The sequence below is a fragment of the Myxine glutinosa genome, unplaced genomic scaffold, assembly GCF_964187855.1.
Source record: "Myxine glutinosa unplaced genomic scaffold, kmMyxGlut1.1 SCAFFOLD_2962, whole genome shotgun sequence".
Lineage (NCBI taxonomy): Eukaryota > Metazoa > Chordata > Myxini > Myxiniformes > Myxinidae > Myxine > Myxine glutinosa.
Genome location: NW_027619056.1, coordinates 393 through 23,208, shown reverse-complemented (window position 1 = coordinate 23,208; position 22,816 = coordinate 393). Strand labels below are relative to the sequence as shown.

The 22,816-nt window shown below is 47.3% G+C and overlaps 1 protein-coding gene across 4 annotated transcripts in view; it reads right to left on the bottom strand.

The window, feature by feature from the left end:
- ZC3H14 (zinc finger CCCH-type containing 14) overlaps positions 1-21,883 on the bottom strand; it is a gene marked incomplete at its 5' end in the record, with an annotated part of 48,286 nt that extends 26,403 nt beyond the window's left edge. For all 4 annotated transcript variants that reach the window (XM_078769542.1, XM_078769544.1, XM_078769543.1 and 1 more), the window contains 2 exon segments: positions 8,251-8,447; positions 21,583-21,883. In XM_078769542.1, the coding sequence (XP_078625668.1) occupies positions 8,251-8,447; positions 21,583-21,883 (498 nt within the window).
- Positions 21,884-22,816: the final 933 nt, after the last annotated feature.

The following is a 22,816-nucleotide window of genomic DNA, read 5'->3' as shown; positions in this document are numbered from 1 at the left end:
CAGCTGGATACCGGGGTAACGGCCCCCATCATAGGGCGTGGTTTTGTAACCCTCAAGTTAGGGTCGATAAAGAGAGAAATAGAAGTTTGGGTGGCAGAGGTGTGCGACCCATGCTTAATAGGGTTGGATTTGTTGACTGCCAGCGGTTGTAAAATCGATTTGTGCCGGGGGACCCTGCAAGTGGGAGTAGATGAGCTGCCATTGAGAGGGGTGAGCACGGCCGAGGGACTTGCAGGTCTGAGGCCGTGACCATTCCCCCGGGGGCCGAGGCCATAGTGCCGGCCCGATGGCTAGCTCGCCCAACATGGCAGGAGTCCTGCGGCCTAGTCGAACCGGTGGCAGAGCAGTCCATCCCGGGTTTAGTCATGGGCCGCACCCTCGTAAAAACGGACGGGCCGGTGGTGGCCGTCCGAGTAATTAATATTAGTACGGAACCACGCACTATAGGACGGGGCACGAAGATAGCCGGCTGCACCCCAGTTAATGAAGTCGCGCCAGTGAGGGACGAGAACGTCCAGCCGAGCTGGCCCCAGAGGGAGTCTTCAGAAAGTACTAGGAATTGGCCCGATCCCATTTGTGAGATGGTAAATCGAAGTAGTGTAGAGTTGGAGGGTACCCAGAGGGAGGCCTTACACAAATTAATTGAATCCCATTTGGATATCTTCTCCTTGTCCTCCGAGGATATTGGACGTACGGGCCTGGTGAAACATCAGATCCACACCGGTGAGGCCTGGCCTATTCGTCAGCCCGCCCGACGGCTCCCTTGGAGCAAGAGGGAGGAAGCTGACGAGCAGGTAGAAAAAATGCTCGATGCAGGTATCATCGAGCCCTTGGGAAGTCCTTGGATGTCACCTGTTGTGCTGGTCAAAAAGAAAGATGGGACCACGCATTTCTGCGTGGACTATCGCCAGCTGAACAACGTGACACTCAAAGACTCGTATCCCCTGCCAAGAATTGACGATACCCTCGATGCCGTTGCGGGCTCAAATTGGTTCTCAACCTTGGACCTCAAGAGTGGGTATTGGCAGGTGGAGATGGATAGGGCAGGGAAGGAGAAAACGGCATTTTCCACAGGTAAGGTAAGGGGCTGTATCAGTTCACTGTGATGCCGTTTGGTTTGTGTAACGCCCCCGCCACCTTTGAACGATTGATGGAGCATGTACTGGGCGGCATGCCATGGCAGTCATGCCTGGTGTACCTGGATGATGTCCTGGTACATGCTGAAACATTCCCCCAAGCCATAGCTAATTTGGACCAGGTGTTTGGGTGCCTCAGACAGGCAGGGTTAAAGCTGAGTCCGAGTAAGTGCACTTTGTTTGCTGGAGAGGTGGCCTATTTAGGTCACGTCATTGGTCGCGAGGGGGTAAAAACAGACCCAGGCAAAATTATAGCGGTAGAGGAGTGGCCCGCACCACGTACCATCATGGAGGTGCGGGGATTTTTGGGACTCTGCTCATACTACCGGCGCTTTGTGGCAAAATTTGCAGAGTTGGCCTGTCCCCTTCACAGGCTTACGGAGAAGGGGACGAGATTTAATTGGACAAGGGAGTGCCAAGAGGCCTTCATAGCATTGAAGGGGTGTTTGACATCCGCACCCATTCTAGCGTACCCCACTAGTGACGGGACATTTACCCTGGACACGGATGCAAGCCAGGAAGGATTGGGCGCGGTTTTGTCCCAGAAACAGGGGGGCGTGGAGAGAGTGATTGCGTATTATAGTCGGGCCATGAGTAGGCCCGAGCGAAATTATTGTGTCACTCGTAAAGAGTTATTGGCTATGCTGGCTGCCATGAGCCATTTCCACTCGTACTTGTACGGGCGGAAATTTCTGGTTCGAACTGACCATTCCTCCCTGCAATGGCTCCTCCGGTTCAAGGAATCTGAGGGCCAAATTGCAAGGTGGTTGGAAAAGTTGCAGCAGTACGATTTCAGTGTGACCCATAGGGCAGGGAAGGCCCATGGGAATGCCGATGAACTCTCTCGACGTCCTTGTTTGGGGGAAAACTGTAAATTTTGTGCGAGACACGAGGAGAGGGAACAATTGACAGACTCCACCCCTACCCTCGTCGTCTGTGCAACCCGGGTGAGAGGGCCAATTTTTCCACTAACCACAGATGAAGAATATGGAACATTGGCTTGGAGCACGGCCCAGCGGGAGGATCCCGTACTGGGACCGGTGTACGAATGGGTTCGATTGGGACAAAGACCTAATGGGGAAGAGGTCACCTCCCTCGGGGCGCCAACAAAGGCATATTGGGCTCAGTGGCAAACCCTGGAATTGAAAGACATCTTTTATCGCAAGTGGGTGGAGGTTCCCTCTGAGAGAACTTCCTGGCTGGTGATAGTCCCAGACAAATTTAAGAACATCATATTACAGCAGGTGCATGGTACCCGCTCCGGCGGCCATTTGGGCAGGACAAAGACAACATCTCGGGTCCGCCAGAGGTTCTATTGGGTAAATATGGGGCACGATATACAGGACTGGTGTTGGAGATGCGACGCCTGTACTGCTAAAAAGGGACCAGCACGGAGGATGAGGGCCCCCCTTCAATTACACCAGGTGGGGGCCTCCCTTGAGCGGGTGGCTATGGATATTCTCGGACCACTACCCCGCACCGCCAAGGTAACAAGTACATCCTCGTTGTAATGGACTATTTCACCAAGTGGCCGGAGGCCTATGCCCTCCCCAACCAAGAAGCCGGGGTGGTAGCACAGGCCTTCGTGGAAGGATTTGTATGTCGGCATGGGATTCCGGAGGAGCTGCACACCGACCAGGGTCGAAATTTTGAAAGCCAATTGTTAAAAGATGTGTGCAGACTCCTGTCAATTAGGAAGACACGGACAACGCCCTTAAGACCTCAATCTGACGGGATGGTGGAAAGATTCAACAGAACCCTGGTTCAGCAATTGGCATTGTTTACCACCACCCGTCAGGACGACTGGGACGAACATCTCCCGTATTTGTTAATGGCCTACCGAACCAGCCAGCACGGAGCCACCGCATGCAGTCCAGCGTTGCTTATGTATGGGCGGGAGTTGCGGGCTCCCGCCGACTTGCTACGCGGTCCCGTGCGAGAGTCCACTGATACACCACCGAGGGAGGGCTAGGCACATCACTTAGAGGAAGGCATGGAGAGGGTCCATGCCTTCGCACGCCGCCAGCTTCAGCTGGCGGGTGCCAAGATGAAGCGCAGGTACGACCACCGGAGCCAGGGGAGTCAGTACGCTCCGGGGATGAAGACTTGGTTCTTCAATCCCCGGAGGCGGAAGTGTAGGTGCCCCAAACTCACCTCTCCCTGGCAAGGCCCGGGGGTCGTCCTGTCGCAAGTCTGTGACGTGGTCATTAAGATCAAAATGGGGCCACGAGCCCTCCCTCGGATCATCCATGCCGACCGGTTAAGACCCTACAGAGGCGAGCAGGCGCTGTCATGGATCGCCTCGGCTTTAGAGGCCGAGGCAGGACCCAGTACCTCACATGACGGGGGCTCATAGTGCGAGAGGACTGGGGGTGATAGTGGGAAATAGTGTCCGATGTAGAGGGATGGTAGCTCTACCATCCCTCACCTCATTTGGGGGCAAAGGAGCAGTAGGATTATGGGGTTTGGCAGTGTGAACTAGCCAGGGTGGGCTAAGATAATTGATAGGGATTTAGAGAGATGACCATAGGAGACCAAGATGTAAGAAGTGACTTTTGTACCAGTAGAGGGGACGTAGTCAGATTAGATGGATGATAATGACGAGGGATGTGCTTAGTGTAAAGGGAAGACAGGGAAAGCACTAGTATTAGAGGGAGGTAGTTAGCTAGATGATGCTGTGTGTGTGAGTATGAGGATGCGCTTCAGGCGCAAATGAGGAATTGAATGAGAATCCTGGTGGTGAGCGTGAGCAAATGAGGCAATGGCCGAGAATGGTGTGAGTGTGAGTGTGAGTGAGAGTGAGAGTGAGAGTGAGAGTGAGAGTGAGAGTGAGAGTGAGAGAGAGAGAGTGTATGAATGGAGTATTGTGGACATGTGTAATGGTGTTGAGTGAAAGACTTGCATGGGATGCAGGTGAATAAATGGTGTGGAGTAAATGGTGTGTGGAATGAGTGGTGTGGAGTGCATGGTGCGAAGGAGTGGATGGGGGAAGATGGACCCCTTCACGAATACCCGGGGAGGGTAGTTTACAGTTAGGTAGAGGGAGTAGGTAAATTGTTTGGATATTGACACCTGTGGTGCGTGTAGTAGCAATGGAGTGCTTTGAGGGGTGCATGAGTGAGTGGAATGGCTGGGCGTGTGAGCTTAATTGGTGATTGTGGTTAAATGGGCACTGCACCACTGGTAGTCTGTCGGCCAAGTGAGGCCGCAGGTAGGTTCTGGGAGCCAGTTAGGATCAGTGTAGTGTTCAGCAGGGCCCGAGGATCCGAGGAGAGGACCCGGGTAGCCCAATGCCAGAGGGGGAATTAGTGGGGTGAGAGCACCAGAAGGGCCTTCACCAGTTTAGGGTAGTTGTGAGGAGCTAGGCAGGCTCGGGTGGCGACTTCAGTGGCGGAGGTGCGCAGGTAAGTAGGACGTAATGGTAGAGCCACACGACCCAGCCCCGAAATTATGCGAGGGCACAGTAGGAAAAATTGGGGAAGTGAGACCCCAAATTTTGGAGGCACCACAGGATTAATGGGAATTGGTTTTTAGAACCGCATAGTGTAATGATGGCCAATTGGATTGGCAGGGCAAGACCCCGGGTAGTTTAAGTGAGTTAATGTCAATTAGAAGGATAGTTAGGATGAAATCTCTTCGCACCATCCACATCCACTCACCGAGGTGACAGGAGTCCACACCAGGTTTTTGCAACGATTTGGAATGGAAGACGCATCTCGACGTAAGTGTGACATTGTGTGTGATTCCATCCCTTCCTTCTTGGGAGGGATTGGGGACGAATTTGGTGTAGGGGGAGATATAGGAGACGAGACGGTAGAGACGAATTTGTAAAATTGTGTACATACGGGGAAGGGCAAGGGTAGAGTAGGTTGACATGGGGGGGTCACGTACGGCTAGGGACGAGCTTTCTCCGCTCGCTCTCCCGCGCCCCTCATGTCGCTTTACCTTGCATTGTGTGTACCCTTGCGCCCTTTCCCCCGCTAACCTCTGCTTTGTCTTCCTCCCCACTCATGGACCCATGGTCTTTTGTTGAGGGGAGTGTGCAGGTGCCCTGAGCTGTGCGGCTGCACTCTTGCGCTGCACCCTGCTGCCTGCACCGGTACACCATATGGACCACACGTTCTGTGGCCTGGCACCTTTGCTAGAGCAGACCATTGCTGCCAGCAGCATCTTACCTGCGGACCACTGTTCTTAAGTGGCGCACATGCCATGCAGTCGGACCACCTAAGCTGGCCCTGCTGGCCAAAATAAAAAGCGGACACGGTTTGTGCACTTTTTATTAATATCTTTGGTGTGTCCCGGAAAGAAGACATTACGTTTAACGATGGCACACCGAAGAACACGAAGCAAGAAGATCCATCGGCCCAGCAGCCAAGCACAAGACATCATCACTGATTAATTTGAAATGTTTTGGTGCATTGTGATGATGGTGCATTTTTGGTGATGGTGCTTTTTGTGCATTTTTTTTATTTGTGAGCATATGGGTGTATGGTGTATTGGTGCAGTGCATGGCATTTGTGTTTCCTCTTTTCAAACATTCTTCCCTTTTCCCACAAAAGACAGGTCCTGGGTTGTAGTTTTGTAAATAATTAGTAGTCTTGTAAATAACATGCTCCCCACCGGCTTTATGTATAGTTTGAGAATAATTCCGTAATTCGGTTAATTGTGGGCGTGAGTCAGTTAGATAGTACACAACGCAGCAGGTGGGACATATCTAGTGTTTAAAACTGTCGCACTCAGGGTGTTAGGTTAAATGTAGAGGGTAACCACACCTAAGTGTCACACTAATTTAAAAGGTAGTCCTGAACCTTGCTTGAAGCCGGCCGTCCTCACTGGTATGTGGTTCGGCTCGGGGCCGAGCCTGGCGAAAGGAGGGGTGCAGTGTTGCGGTTTTGAGAACCCACACAGGTAACATCATTAAAGGTTAAAGGTTGCACCCCATAGTTAGGCCACATGCAACACGTAGGTCACCTTAGAACGTTAGTTATTTCATCGTATGTGTTTAGGATAAGGCCATTTCCAATAGTTGCATCTGCATTGTGTAAAACAAATAAGAGTAGGCCCCGTTCAGTTTGCAGCCTCCCTCCAATCGACTCCATTGAGCACTATCCAGTCTGCACCCCATTGCCCCTCGCAGTTTGTTACGCGTTGGGCCGGTAGCGTTCGCTGCCCTTGGGCTTTCGCTCGAACCAGCCCAAATGCCACGAGGTAAGGCCCGAAAAGGGGGCGGAGCGCAAGGGTGGGGGTGTGGCCACATCAGGCAGCCATCAAGGGCGGAGCCGGTAAGACCTCATCAACCAATCAGGGCTGAGGCAACATCGCCTGACAGGGTGTGGCTCGAGATTCGAGAGGGTTCGCGAAGCGACGCTATATAACCGCGAGCGCAAAGCCCTCTGAAGGACTGACGCAGCGGCACGCATTACCAAAGGAATGACGCAACTGCAATCATTGTGAGAGGGTGAGAGGACTTACGCGGAGAAGGACTGACTGAGCTCGCTCGCATGAGAAGGAGTGGCGAAGGACTGCAGCGTTGTGAAGGACTCGTGAGGGAAGCCAAGCCTTGGCATTCGTGCAGGACTTTCGTGGAAAGGCACTTTGGTAACACCATTGTGGAAGTGGCGCATTGTACCAAGCGATACCGGGAGCGCGTATAAAGGCGCTGGTACAACTATTACGTACGCAGTACATTCACCAGCCGACCTCTCCCCCAGTATAACTTTCCGATCCGCGCTACCAACACGCGGCAATCTCGCCCGCCGTCTACCGTCTACCTCACCATCTGCTTCGTGGTACGAGTCGGGGACCGGGGCGAGCTGCGGACGCCATCGGTGGACCCTCAACCCGACGATCTACAACCCCGTGTGAGTCTGAGTCTGAGCCTGAGTCTGAGTGCGAACGGGCCCGTGTCCAGGGATAAGTAAGACTGTATAACTGCATAAGGCTGCCCTGTGTATCTGCTTCTTCCTCTTCCCTGTACATTGCTCATCTTTTTCTTCCTCTTCTTAGTTGTACAAAGTGTGAATAAATTACCTGTTCTTCCTGTTTTCCTCTTAATTCGATCGTCTTAATGATTTCTCAATTGGGTAAGCGTGGCACGATTGACAACAGCTCGAATCGGGTTTAGTACCTGTTAACGGCCCGAATCGCGGCTCGCTAATCGCTCGGCGTGTCCACTAACGCCGTGGTTCAGGTGGGGTTATTTCCTTGCTTCACGGCCAGTGTTAGTACTTAGGTAAAAAGACTAATTCGGCTTACAACCCTATTTAACACCGACCGGCAGGAACGTGATAGCCCCGGGATCGCGTCGGCTAGTATCAAGACAAGGGGATTAATCCCCCCTTGATAAGGGGGAGGCCGACGTTGGAGATCCGCAGCAATATATATGTATATATATATATATATTTATTTTTTTTCCGTGCGAATACCCTCCGGTTAATACCAGGGCTCACGGATGACGCAAACGGCTTTAATGGAGGCGACGTCCAAACACGGATTTTGCTATAAAACGCGGGAGGAGGAAGTGAAGAGGAAGAGGCGGAAGCACTTACCGATAGCGATCCAACCGCAGCTCCGATCCTGCAGGGGAATTATTTAATGTTTGCTAAGGGCCTATCTAAGTGTTTATATGAGTGCGTTGCCATAAGGGACACAGTTTGACGACAGAGGGGACGACGAACAAAGGAATCTTATTCATAATCCCTGCACTATTTAGCACGCCCTGCTCCCTCGTAGCGGGGACACCAATACAGCTTATCCCGACAAACCGGACTAACATAGAACTTATTACAGGGTAGATTCCCTATCTCGACAGTCGAAGCATGTTACCTATAAAGATCTACCTAGCTCGAGTTATTCCTTTACCCCCCCCCCCCCCCCCCGACAAAACAATATATATATGCATATATTGCGATATATATATATATATATATATATATATATATATAAAATGAAAGATCTCCCCAACAGAAACCAGACTGTGTGTTTTGACAGGAGTAAAATGTGACCTCTTTCAACCAACCACCTACTCCCCCACCCCCACCCTTTCCACCCCAACGTCAATGTTTCGAGGAGCTTTGTATTTGTATGGCTTCATTACTATTGCATGTTTATGCACCTCCTCTCCAGCTTGGGAGCAACTTGCACGCTGCTGTGGAGGCCACCCACAAAGCTGTTGTCCTCAATGTCTTCATCCTCCTCATCTGGCACTTCTGCTTGCCAGTGTCTCTGCACTCCAGCCTCACCACGCACCACTCCAATGCGAACGACCGAGCTCATGCCCAGCATCTGCATGTCACACTGCTGGTTGTCCTCCTGACATACCACATTAGAAACCCCAAGTCATACTTGCGACTCAACACAGTGCGACTGCCTACAATCGGTGACAGCTTGAGAACCACAAAAAAAACAAAAAAACCCACGAAGAACAACAAAAACAGATTCTCAAGTCGAAGGCCAAAAGGGTATGTTCCGTAATTTTGTTGGTTAAACTCTGTCCATCATGGGACAAGCGTTTTGCTTTGCATAAAAGTCATCGGACAAAGCAGCCAACCAATGGCATTCATCAATTGAACGACACGATAATGCGAGGAGGAATTCCTGAGTTTTAAATCAAATCACAATGAAAACAAGGGACCAAATATTGCGATGCCATCCACTTCCCTCGCTCCTGCGAGATGTTAAAACAACATGGGCGCAAAGTGCAGCATTTCAAACAACGAGAAGCACCATGGGAGAATGGTAAGAAAGGGTTGCACCAAGGACAAAAGTGATAAGCATTTACCCAGAAAATGCAAAGCATTTCTGAAATGGTAACTTTCTCTGGCTAACAAAGAGGGACCCAAAATAACTGAACAAAAAGGCATGAAAGTTAAACAATTGACATGACAGCCATGAAACACATGAAGGTAGGCAGTCAAAATAGGAAAGGGGGGGGGGGCGGAATGTGAGAGGGGGGGGGGGGGGCGGCAGAGTACATATAGCAATAAATTTTTTACAACAAACATCAATCTGCAAAGTAAAGATAAAAATGTCCAACAAGCCCAAATAAAACCTACAGCCTTGAAAATTGGCCACCTTTGCTGATATCATTAAATATTAGTGAAGGAGAGGCAAAGGTACTGGACAGAGATGTCAACCAATCACTTCAACCAAATCTCAAGAAAAACCTAAGTGTTTGAGGGCAATTCTCAAATCACAAGTCATAGTCGTATTATTTCAACTTGTGTAAAGTCCCACATTTACTTAAAAACCGAGTTGGAGTACAAGCTATTGAGGAATTAAGACACAGGGGTTCATTTATTGCAATGTATGGTCTGAAAAGCTGTTCAACTTAAGTTTTGATTTGTCAACTTTTTGCAGTGGACATTGTTTGCTTTGTTCACAGAAAACAAAACATTTGTTAAATTTACTTCTCATATCTATATCTGGTGTACACCTACTTAAACATATGCACAGTGCCTTTAGTATATCTACACCCCTTTTCAAATTTTTCACCTTTTGTTGCCATATATTGGGTGGACTTCCGGTCCGGTCTGCGAGAGAACGCTGGCGTTATTTGTTCGCCGCTTCTCCGACTGGGTCATTGTATATAGTCTGCTTTTCTGGTGGTCGTGGCGGCTTTTTGGCCGTTGGGTCTGCTCTCTACTCGGTCCCGGCTCTGCTCCCGGCTTTGCCTGCCCGGCTCTTCCACCGTTGCCTCAGGCCCGCTCCCGGGGCGTCTTACGCCTCTGCTACCCTTTGCTGTCTTGTTTGCGGCTGCTGTTGCGCGTGGACGAGGGCGGTTTGCTGCTGGAACACCACGAGGCCTAATAGCGGTGTTTTTGACGGTGGACTTCGTGAACGGTGAACTCGTCCTCGTCCCCTTCGCTCCTGCCTGGCATGGCTCTAAGGTACTCCGCCGCAAGGCTTCTTCTGCTCAACACTCACTCCACCCCATCATGCATCTCTGCAATCAAATACCACGGACTCCTGCGACGACCCAGATACATTCATAGAGGCTCCGGTCGCAAGTTTGCTTACTTACAAACAGGTCACTCCATTCCCGTACTCTGGTCAGTTCAGCGCACTCCCACTCATCGACTACGTCATCACAGCAACGCACACGATCGCGCCTCCTGTCTGCAAAACCTGGCAAAATCACCCGAGTTCATCCCCACCGTACAAAGCAACATGAAGCTCACTCTGTTTAATACCCGGTCCCTCAACAACAAAAGCCACATCCTGAACGACTACATTCTGGACAATAAACTGGACTTTCTCTGTCTCACTGAAACCTGGCAACAACCTCTGGACTACTTCTCACTCAACCTCACGACACCCAATGGATATTCATACATCAATAAACCACACTCGGAGGGCCGAGGAGGTGGAATTGCCATAATTCACCGACAGGACATCAAAACCAGCCTCATCTCCATCTCATCTGCTCCATCATTTGAACACCTGGCTTTTAAACTCTCTGGTCACACAGTCAGTCATGGCAGTCGTCTACCGCCCTCCCAAACCACACCCATCATTCCTGTCAGACTTCTCTTACTTTCTGACCCAGCTCTGTTCCTTCTCCCCCTCAATCCTCCTCCTCGGTGATTTCAATAGCCACATGGACTCCACTGACTCCACAATAACCACTGACTTCACTGATTTACTCACTTGCTTTAACCTCACTCAACATGTCAACTTTCCTACCCATAACCGTGGTCACATTCTCGACCTTGTCTGCTCTACTGGACTAATTTTGCACCATCTCTCTAGCTCCGACCTCACCCTCCTTGACCACTTAGCCATCACTATGACCATCACCATCCCCACCCCAGCACCAAGGCATTATCGCATTATCAACTTCCGGAAGCTAAACTCTCTTTCACCTACCTCATTCTCATCCACCCTCTCTGTAAAAATATCCACTTCTCCCTTCGTTGACCTCCACACCCCTTCTGACCTCACTGACTACTACAACCACACTCTCTCCTTCTGCCTCGACCAGCTTGCGCCTATAAAAACCAAAACAGTTTCTTTCACCCATTCTGCTCCTTGGTTTACCCCTGAACTCTGCCTGATGAAAACTCGTGCTCGCCAACTTGAAAGACTCCGCAATAAAACAGGTCTCACAATTCACTCCCAAGCCTACAAGGACCACCTGCAGCACTACAAAGATGCCCTCTCCCGCGCCCGCTCCGCATACTACTCTCAAATTATCCACTCTGGCTCCAGAAACCCAAAAGCACTCTTCTCTACAATAAACAAACTCCTCAGTCCCCTGGACACTACCACCCAGTCATTCACAGTAGAAAACTGCATCTCCTTCCTTTCATTCTTCCAAAGCAAAATTGACAACATCTACAACAGCTTAACCACCACCGCACCTGCTCCCCCTCAAACCACCTGCCCCCCCTTATCCTGCCAACCCCTGTCTCAGTTCTCCCCAGTCTCCCCTACTGACCTCTCTGAACTCCTCATAGGAATGAAAACTGCCACCTGCACTCTTGACCCCATCCCCTCCAGCTTTGTCAAGGCCTCCCTTCCTGCTCTCTCTCCACTTATCACTGCAACAATAAACTCCTCCCTGTCTACAGGCATCGTCCCACCATCCCTCAAAATTGCTGCTGTTACCCCCATTCTGAACTCAACCCTGACACCCTAAATAACGTCAGACCCATCTCCAACCTACCCTTTCTGTCAAAAGTTTTGGAACGCGCTGTAGCCACTCAACTCAAACATCACCTCTCTGCCAATAACCTGTATGAAACATTCCAATCCGGATTCCGCTCCAACCACAGTACTGAAACTGCTCTCCTCAAAATCACCAACGACCTTCTCCTCTCCTCTGACGCCGGCAACCTCAACATTCTCATCCTCCTCGGCCGTCTGCGCCGCCTTTGACACCATCAATCACACCATCCTCCTCACCTGACTTGAAACCACCTTTAACATTACCGGCACTGCCCTCTCTTGGATCAAATCTTACCTCCCTGACAGATGCCAGTTCATCTCCATCAATAACTGCAAATCCCCCACTACTCCCCTCCCCCAAGGTGTCCCCCAAGGTTCAGTTCTCGGCCCCCTCCTCTTCATCCTGTACCTGTCCCCCCTTGGTCACTTAATCCACCGTCATGGTCTCCAATTCCACTGCTTCGCCGATGACATCCAGCTTTTCATCTCCACCAAGTCAATCTCCACCGCCACCCACTCTATCCTGACAAACTGCATCACTGAAATAAAATCCTGGCTTCAAATCAACTTCCTCAAACTTAACTATGATAAATCTGAAATAATCATCATTGGCCCAAAAACGCTCACCTAATCCATCCATAACTTTGCCCTCAACATTGACGGTTTCCCAGTATCCACCTCCCCTCACATCCGGAATCTTGGCATCATCTTTGACCAAACCCTCTCCTTCGACAAATACACTAAACAGATCACAAAGACAGCCTTCTTTCACCTGAAAAACATCGCCCGTCTCCGTCCATCCCTCTCCTCCACGGCTGCAGAAACCCTCATCCACGCCTTCATCACCTCCCGTCTGGACTACTGCAACAGCCTCCTCTATGGCTCACCCTCAATAATCATCAATAAACTCCAATACATTCAGAACTCCGCTGCCCGTCTACTCACCCATTCCCGGACCCGTGACCACATCACCCCCGTCCTTTATAAGCTTCACTGGCTCCCCATCGCCCAGAGAATCCAGTACAAAATCCTCCTCTTGACCTACAAAGCCCTCCATAACCTGGCCCCATCCTACCTGACTGACCTCCTCTCCAGACACACTCCCACCCGCAACCTCTGCTCTGCTGGCGCCAACCTCCTGCCCCCCCACCCCCAATCCAGACCAAATACAGATCCTGGGGGGACAGGGCCTTCTCCAACGCTGCTCCCACCCTCTGGAACTCACTACCTCACACCATCAGAGACTCCTCCTCACTCACCACATTCAAAACATCACTCAAGACCCACCTGTTCAACACTGCATTTAACATTTAACCCACAGCATTTAACCCCTGACTATCACTCCTCCTTCTCCTTCCTTTTGCTTTGATTTTTACCTATTTATTTTTGTCTTTTTGCACTTGTTTTTTGTACTCTGTCAAAGCGTCTTTGGGCTTCTTGAAAAGCGCTATATAAAATAAATGTATTATTATTATTATTATTATTATTATTATTATTATTATATAACCTAGAATTAAATTGCATTAAATCAGACTTTTTCCACCCTTATTTACACATCGTAACCCACAACTTCCAAGTGAAAAACAAATTCTACAAATTTCAGAAAATTAATTAAAAATACAAAATTTGAATATCTTGGTTGGATAAGTGCCCATCCCCCCTAATGATAGCAATTGTAAATTAGCTCAGGTGTAACCAATCACCTTCACAATCACACACCAAGTTAATTGGCCTCCACCTGTGTTAAACTGCAGTGATTCTGATTATGTCAGAATAAAATAAGCTGTTCCTGTAGGTTTCTTCTGTTGGGTAGTACATTTCACAGCAAAGACTCAACCATGAGCACCAAGGAGCTTTCAAATGATCTCCAGGATAAAGTTGTGGAAAGGCACAGATCAGGAGATGGGTATAAAAATATTCCAAAGGCCTTGAATATCTCTTGGAGCACAGTCAAGACAATCATTAAGAAGTGGAAGGCATATGGTACCACCAAGACCCTGCCTAGATCAGGCAGTCCCTCTAAACTGGATGACCAAGCAAGGAGGAGACTGATCAGAGAGGCCACCAAGAGGCCAATGGCAACTTTGAAAGAGCTACAGGCCTTTATGGCAAAGACTGGTCACTGTGTGCATGTGATAACAATATCCCAAGCAATCCACAAGTCTGGCCTGTACGGTAGGGTAGCAAGAAGGAAGCTATTACTCAAAAAAGCTCACCTTGAGTCCCGTTTGCGGTATGAAAAAAAACAAAAACAAAAAAACACTGGAGATTCTGAAGCCATGTGGAAAAAGTGTTGTGGTCTTACAAAACCAAGATGGAACTTTTTGGCCGAAATGCAAAATGTTATGTTTGGTGCAAACCCAACACAGCACTTCAGCCAAAGAACACCATCCCTACTGTGAAGCATGGTGGTGGCAGCATCATGTTATGGGGATGTTTCTCATCAGCAGGGACTGTCAGGATAGAAGGGAAAATGAATGGGGAAAAATACAGAAAAATCCTCGAGGAAAACCTGCTGCCCTCTGCAAGAAAGCTGAAATTTGGATGGAAGTTCACCTTTCAGCAAGACAATGACACAAAGCACAGAGCGAAAGCTACACTGGAGTGGCTAAGGAACAAAAAGATAAATTCCTTGAGTGGCTCAGTTAGAGCCCCTACTGAAATCCAATCAGAAATCATCAGCATTCATCAACATTCATCACGCAACTTGACTGAGCTTGAACTGTTTTGTACAGAAGAATGGGCAAATATTGCCCAATCAAGGTGTGCAAAGTTGGTACAGCCCTATCCCTTATTAACAACTTATTAACTTAAATTGTTGTCTTTTAAGATACCGTATTTTTTTTACGTTTTTAAATTTTTTAAAAAGGCTTGTGATATAATTTACAATTATTGACGAAGTTTAAATAATCCAAGTCAACTAACATATTTCAATGATTACAAAATATTTTTTATCGGGCAGAGACGTGAATGGGGTTACCAATCAGGGGCCAGGTTTGGTTTCCCCTGGCAAGAATGTAAATGGTTTGAATAAAGTTTTCACACAAAGCCACGTTGGTAAGATGGGTGCTTGGTTTGCTGCTTGGACGTGGTGTGCTGTCTGAAGAGTGGACACTCACTTTAACCTCAGTGGCAAACTTAGTTTGCCCCAGTGGCTTGAGCACTAGCCTGCTGCAAATGTAGAGTATATACGTACATGTATATATGGTGTATGTAATGGTGTATGTCGTCATGAATCAAATTGCGCACGCCTACAATGGAAAATAATTTATCATTTACTTTAAACCTTGTTTTAATTCGATGTTTATTGAACGATTATTTTCCAAACTTTGTGAACAAGTCATTATAAACCATAAAGTCGGGGACTCAGACTCGATTCGCCAACTCCAGTACTGGAGGGCTCGGATTTGACTATGTTATTATGAATCAGAGTCTCACAATACGCAACTTTCAAAATGATGTAATCTGCCCCAGAATGCACGGAACGCATTCGCAGCAACTGCGGTCATCAGGGCATGGAACGTATACTGTGCGTACAGGATACAGATAGTTACTTAAAATGGCACAAATACAGTGCATTCAGGAAGTATTCAGACCCCTTCACTTTTTTCACATTTTGTTATGTTGCAGCCTTATGCTGAAATCGTTTAAATTCATTTTTTTCCTTCATCAATCTACACAATACCCCATAATGACAAAGAGAAAACAGGATTTTAGAAAGTTTTGCAAATTTTTTTTTTTTTTTTAACTGAAATATCACATTGACATAAGTATTCATACCCTTTGCTATGACACTTGAAATTTAGCTCAGGTGCCTCCCATTTCTCTTGATCATCTGAGATGTTTCCACACCTTGATTGGAGTCCACCTGTGGTAAATTCAATTGATTGGACATGATTTGGAAAGACACACACCTGTCTGTATAAGGTCTCACAGCTGACAATGCATATCAGAGCAAAAACCAAGCCATGAGGTCGAAGGAACTGCCTGCAGAGCTCAGAGACAGGATTGTGTCGGGGTACAGATTTGGGGAAGACTACAAAAAAAATTCTGCTGCATTTAAGGTTCCCAAGAGCACAGTGGCCTCCATAATTCTTAAATGGAAGAAGTTTGGAACAACCAGGACTCTTCCTAGAGCTGGCCGCCCGGCCAAATTGAGCAATCGGGGGAGAAGGGCCTTGGTAAGAGAGGTGACCAAGAACCCGATGGTCACTCTGGCTGAGCTCCAGAGATCCTGTGTGGAGATGGGAGAAACTTCCAGAAGGACAACCATCACTGCAACACTCCACCGATCTGGGCTTTATGGCAGAGTGGCCAGACGAAAGCCTCTCCTCAGTGAAAGACACATGAAAGCCCGCTTGGAGTTTGCAAAAAAGCACCTAAAGGACTCTCAGACTGTGAGAAACAAGATTCTGTGGGCTTTCATGTGTAATACAATGTAATCCCACAAAGTTTAAGGTCCTCTCACATGTTGATCGGGGAGGTCGGATATAATGCGTCGTACACAGGCCTTACACAGGCCTTGCACGGGCCCGCATCGTCAGGGATATTTGCAGTACAGGCTGCAAGATGTGAACTTTTGGGGTTATTTGATCAGAAGTTTCTCCAAATCTTTAATTGTGCAAAGGCACACACCTCTTTCTCTCAGTTACCTTTCCAAGTATTTTTCGGCTTCAATTCGAAACTACAGTGCATTCAGAAAGTATTCAGGCCGCTTCACTTTTCTTCACATTTTGTTTTGCAGCCTTATGCTGAAATCGTTTAAATTCATTTTTTTCCCTCATCAATCTACACTCAATACCCCATAATGACAAAGAGAAAACAGGACTTTAGAAAGTTTTTTTTTTTTTTTTTTGTATACTGAATCGAGGCTCGTGAAAGAGCTGACATTTACTTCACAAACAAATCAACCGGACAAACAAAATATATAAAAAGAGGGAGCGGAAGACAAGAGATGGGGAAGCACACAAACACTTGAGAGCACACAACATTTAAGAGCAGGGAGATGTGTGGGAGGGAGAGGGCTTGGGGGGAGGAGGCGTGGGAAGGGGGGAGGAGGCGTGGGAAGGGGGGGGGGGGGTGGGAGAAGTATAAAACACAAGGACACCAAGGACTTCCAGGACAGAAGTTGGTATTTCAAAAAAGTGGAATTGGGGTGAAATTAGCGGGGGTAGAAAAGATCAAGGTTTTGGATGGGGGAAGATAAGAGATGGTGGTGAACAGCTGTTTTAAAGACCTGAAGGGTGGAGTGGGATTGAAGAGAGTGAGGGAGTTTGTTCCAGAGGTGGGAGAAACGAGGAATGAAGGAGTGAAGGTGAGCAGAGAGTCTTGATTTTGGCAGTTTAACCATAAGAGGGTTGCAGGCAGATCTTGTGCGACCTGTAGGAATATTTGCGGGACAGAGCCCAGAGAGAGCTGGGGGGGCAAGGCCAGAGAGGAGTCGGTAGAAGACGGAAAGACCACCAACCTGCCTGCGGTGAGTGAGTGAGAGGCCCTTGGAGTTAGCTTCATCGCGGGAGATTCCAATGATTCTGAATGCTTTGGTTTCAACAGCGTGAAGACGAGCTAGGTGTGAGGCTGGAGCACCAGCCCAGAGGGGAGAGCAGTATTCCATTGAGCTGCGGATGAAAGCCTTGTATGTGGTGAGGAGCTCAGGTGTGCCAAGGAAGGACTTCGCACGACAGAGGATGCCCAGTCGGCGACTGGCTTTGGAGGCCAGATTTGAAATGTGGTTTTCCCAGGAAAGATCATGGCAGATAGTGAGACCCAAAAGCTTGAGTGACAGAACTTCTTGGAGAGGATTATTCAGAAAGTGGATGGGAGGGTTTTCCAGTCGGTCTTTTCGGAGAGACAAGTTTTGCATATTTATTAAAAAAGAAAAAACTGAAATATCACATTGACATAAGTCGTCATACCCTTTGCTATGACACTTGAAATTTAGCTCAGGTGCCTCCCATTTCTCTTGATCATCTTTGCGATGTTTCTACACCTTGATTGGAGTCCACCTGTGGTAAATTCAATTGATTGGACATGATTTGGAAAGGCACACACCTGTCTATATAAGGTCTCACAGTTGACAATGCATATCAGAGCAAAAACCAAGCCATGAGGTCGAAGGAACTGCCTGCAAAGCTCAGAGACAGGATTGTGTCGAGGCACAGATCTGGGGAAGCCTACACGTGAAAATCGCAGGCTTGGTGATTTATTTAATTTAAGTCTGCAATTGGAAAGACAATGCCATCATCTCCAACATTCAGACATATTTCCCAGAGGGAGACAACTTATATGGTTTGGGTGCTTCTTAACACTGATGGGAAAGCCATACCTTAATACCTTAACAACAATAGGAAGCATTATATACATTTTTTTTTGTTTGGTTCTAGGGCCTCAAGATAAATTATATGAGATTTTTGCATCTATTGGTAAAAGTAGAAGGAGAAGTGTGTGTGTGTGTGTGTGTATTGTGTTATATCCACTGCCTCCACTCGCTGGTATTAAAAGGAAATGTACGACCTCAACACTTCTCCATCCACGGAAATTTATCGTATTTCCTATTTTTCAATGATATCCATGGATATTGGGTTGACTCAGCCTGTCATCCTTCCGAGGTCGGCTAATTGAGTACCAGCTCACTGGTAATTCCCTGTTTGTCGTTAAAGGCGGCAAAAAGGGTTGGCGTCAGGAAGGGCATCCGGCCGTAAAACATTGCTTCAAAAAGGGGACCGAAAAACAACAACAACCACGGTTCCCGAAAAAGGCCAACCCCCGCTTTGCGGGGAAAAATGGCCTCTAAAGGTGGTTATATATATATTTTTTTCCTATTTTTCAATGAGTCTGATATGCGTTCAGGAACAGAAAAATAATGGTTAACCAATCCGAAATTGCACTGTTTCATCTAAATGCTGAAAATTTTGTTGAAAAGACAATTTTAATTGCAGATTTTGTGTGAGCAACGACATGTTAAAAGTGTCTGGCAAAAAGAAACAAGTTACTGAAAATGCCCACATGACACATGCATGAAAGACCTTGTTAATATTCATACGTCATTTTGAGTCCTGTATTTTGAGAGAACAGAATTAAGCCATCAATAAATATGAAGGATGACACACGCTAAAACACTATTTTTGCTAGAGCTGTACCTGAACTGAGAGCCCTAACTCAAACTCGGCGAGTTGCGCTACTGAGCCGAGTCCGAGTCAAAATTGGCTGTCAACTCGGAACAGAACTTGCATATTTTTTCCTGTCACATGAAATGAAATAAATGCAAAATTTTGCAAGTGCGTGCGGGGGAAATGTGCCTAAGTACTGTATATGAATCCGATGTGCTTGGAATGGTCATGTTGTTTCTCATTGTGAGTTTCAAAGTAAAACGTTACCATAATAAAGTACTGTAACTGTTACTTGTCTAGCTCTGTGTTAGCCGTGAGCACGGGTCTCATGGCGTGGCTAAGCATAGATAGCGTATGGATTTGATTAGTCAATGTGAGTCATGCTTCATTAGAATAATTGAAAAACTACAACGGCACTCTTCGACGTCACGACATCGACCGATATGCCTCCGCCCACATCATTACATCATTCTAATAATAATGTTATGAATTTGGGTAGTGATACATAGAGCAGAATAGATCTGAGTAGGTACCATGCTTCGAGATGTCGCGGTAAGGAACACTACCTGTAATAAGTTCTTCATGTGTAGGCGTTTTGTCGGGTAAGATGTATAATTGTGAATCTACCATGAGATTCGTGTGTTAAGTAGTGTAGGGATTAATGAGTAGAGCCCTTGTATGTCTCACCTGGTTAGCCAAACCTTTGTCCCTTTTGGCACTGCACACCACATAGACATTAGTTAGGACCTTTAGTACAACTCTAAATGACGCCCTCCCCCCTGAAATGACCTCGGAAGAAATCAGGCCAGGACACCCCCGATAATGGCCGCCACCATTTACACCTCCGAGAGGCCTATCCACCTCGCATAGCACGTGCTATGACCACGGAGTAGGGGACGGGAGTGAGAGTGACGCAGTGGGCGTGGACAGAGGCGAGTCGGTGGAGGCTCTGATTGGTTGGCAGCGCGCCAAAGCTGACGTCATCGGCCGGATATATTAACGGGGGCCGGACGCCATTTTTGAGACAGTCGAGAAGAGAGGAGAGTTGAGACTCGGTGTGTGGAGTTGTGCAGAGTGTGGTTCAGTTGAGCGCAGAGAGCCCAAGCGGAGTTGGCAGTTCGCAGTTCGCAGTTCGAGAGTTGAGCCCGAGCAGTTGCCGAACGCCATTGCGCAGTTCAGTAGTTGATCCCAAGCAGCTGGATTCCTGGTAGCGCAGTTCAGAGATCCCAACCCGAGTTGGGCTGAGGTTTAGCCCAAGTGGAGCTCGCTGTCCTGCTGTGGGACCTTGTGGTGTGTTGGAGCTTGGTGCACGGACCTCGTGTGCAGCGGCGAGGGCGTTGGCTCGGGCCTGGCGGGGCGTGCGAGGCGGACGGTGGGTTCTTCCAGGCCGGGAATTGAAGACGACACGACAGCTAAGACCGAGCTCCGTGTACCCAATTACATAACGGACGTTTTTATTTTCGTATTCATCTCCCTCGTCTCATGTTTGAAATCTGTTGTGTGTGTGGGATCCCAATTTAGCTACCTTATTTTATTATTGGCGCGTATTTTCCTGTCCCTGCCTTTATTGAATAAATCCTTGTATTATTTTCTTGTACAAATACCTGAACGCAGTTTCCTGGTTGCTTTTAATAGATAAGGCTGCAGGGCTCTCGTCGCTCCCCTCCATCACACGCGCTTGGGGTTGCTTTTGGTTTTGGAATCCGCCATTGAGTTTTCGCCTCGGAAGTTAAAGCCTTCGCGATTGGCATCCGCGACCGCCAGATATTAATTTCGGCGGTTGCACGACAATAATAATACTTGTACCATGTTTGATATAAATCTCTCCAGTTGTTCTCAAGTATCACATTTTTACCTGACATGACCTCTGACCTTTGATAGTGAAATCTAATCAGTTCATCTTTACCTCATGATACATATCTGTACCAAGTTTGACTTAGATCCCTTAAGCTGTTCTAAAGTTACAAACCTATTACGGACTGTGATCTTTGACCTATTGACCCCAAAATCAAATCAGTTCATCTTTGCATCATAATACATACTTGTACAAAATTTGGTCAAAATCCCACCACTGGTTCACAAATTATCACGGTAGCAGGATTTTCACCGAACAAGACCTCTGACTTTTGACCTCTTGACCCCAAAATCGAAACGGGTAATCTTTACCTCATTACACATACCTGCACCAAGTTTGACTTAGATCCCTTCAGCCGTTCTCAAGTTATCGCGGTAATAAAAACCTCTCACGGATGGACGGACGAACGGATAACCCGAAAACACAATGCCTCTGACTACTTGGTCTGTGGAGGCATAACAATATCAAGCAAAAGGCCTGCAGAGATGACAAGTCTTATCAACACTTTCATGTCGTCATCGAGTCGACAGTAATCTCTTTTCGTCATGAACTTCACCGTGGTGACAGCAGATGGGTTTAATCAAAACACAGCATGTTGTACGTAATTCACAAACGTATTACCTTGGCCACGTAAAAAAAAAAAAGAAAAAAAAAAGAAGCAATTAAACATGTATAAAACCTTTGCAAACATATAAGAGGTCTGACTGGATCTGGGACACGGTATTTTTTTTGGCCAAAATTAGCAAGCCGGATCGGAACAGAGTTTTTGCTCCCGATTCCCAGCAAAATCTATTTGCAAAAATCTTCATCCTACCTTCCAGGTTTGAGGAATTTTTGAAAAATGGCTCACAGAGTCTTTCATTCCTTCTGATGGTACAGCTCTTGCGGTGCCAGTAGCCATGCACATGCTGCTAGGACTCAGCAGAGTTGGAGAGGAGAGCGTCTGCACAGGCACTGCTGTGACCACTGGCCGGTCCATCTGTTGTAGCTTGTTCACAGAGTCAAAATCATCGATAAAATCATCGGGTTCAGGCTTCAGGTCAATGACCGATTCCGAGGGTACAGGGTTCAAATGTTGAGCAAGTGCTCCATGTTCCAAGGCATGAGGGCTACTCCTGTACAGATAGAAAGACAGAGAAAAGGGAAGAAAGTTAAAGACAGCATGAAACATGAAGCATTTGTTCTAAAGTTCAAAAGCACAGATCTCATAAATGTTGGTCATTTCAAAAAGAATTCTCCCACTTCGGTTAAAAAAACATTTCTGCAGTCCATTGATGCTTCTGATAAAAATCAAACGCCGCTTTTTGTCAGTTGCAAAAACACTTTTGTTAAAAGTTCAGAGACAAATTGCTTCAATCGCCAATCCTATCAATTATTATTGAACAGTTAATGTCCCATTTCAATATCATGATTATGATATGCAATAGGCCATGTCGGTCATGGACACATCCGTATCCAAGCAAAGGTGTCCCTACATGCCAGGGGTCCTTTCATCACAGGGAATGATATATATTTGGAAATTCTTCATATGGCATTGATTTAAGGAAAAAAAAATAGAAAGGCACTCGACGTCGACCGATATGTCTCCACCCACATTATTACATCATCACACATACCTGTACCAAGTTTGATTTAAATCCATTCAGCTGTTCTCAAGTATCACATTTTTACCTGACATGACCTCTGACATCACCAAAATCACCTCACTCTTCACCTTTAATGTCAAGTCGAATGAGTTTATCTTTACATCATAATACATAATTATACCAAGATTGATGAAAATCCCATGACTGGTTCACAAGTTAGCTCGGTAACAGAATTTTTATCTGACGTCTGACATTTGACCTTTGACCTCTTGACAGGAAAATCTAATCATTTAATCTTTACATCATTGTACACACCTGTACTAAGTTTGAATTAGATCCCTTCAACCGTTCTCAAGTTATAAACCTATTACAGACTTTGACCTTTGACCTCTTGACCCCAAAAACAAATAGGTTAATCTTTGCGTCATAATATATACTTGTACCAACTTTGGTCAGAAACCC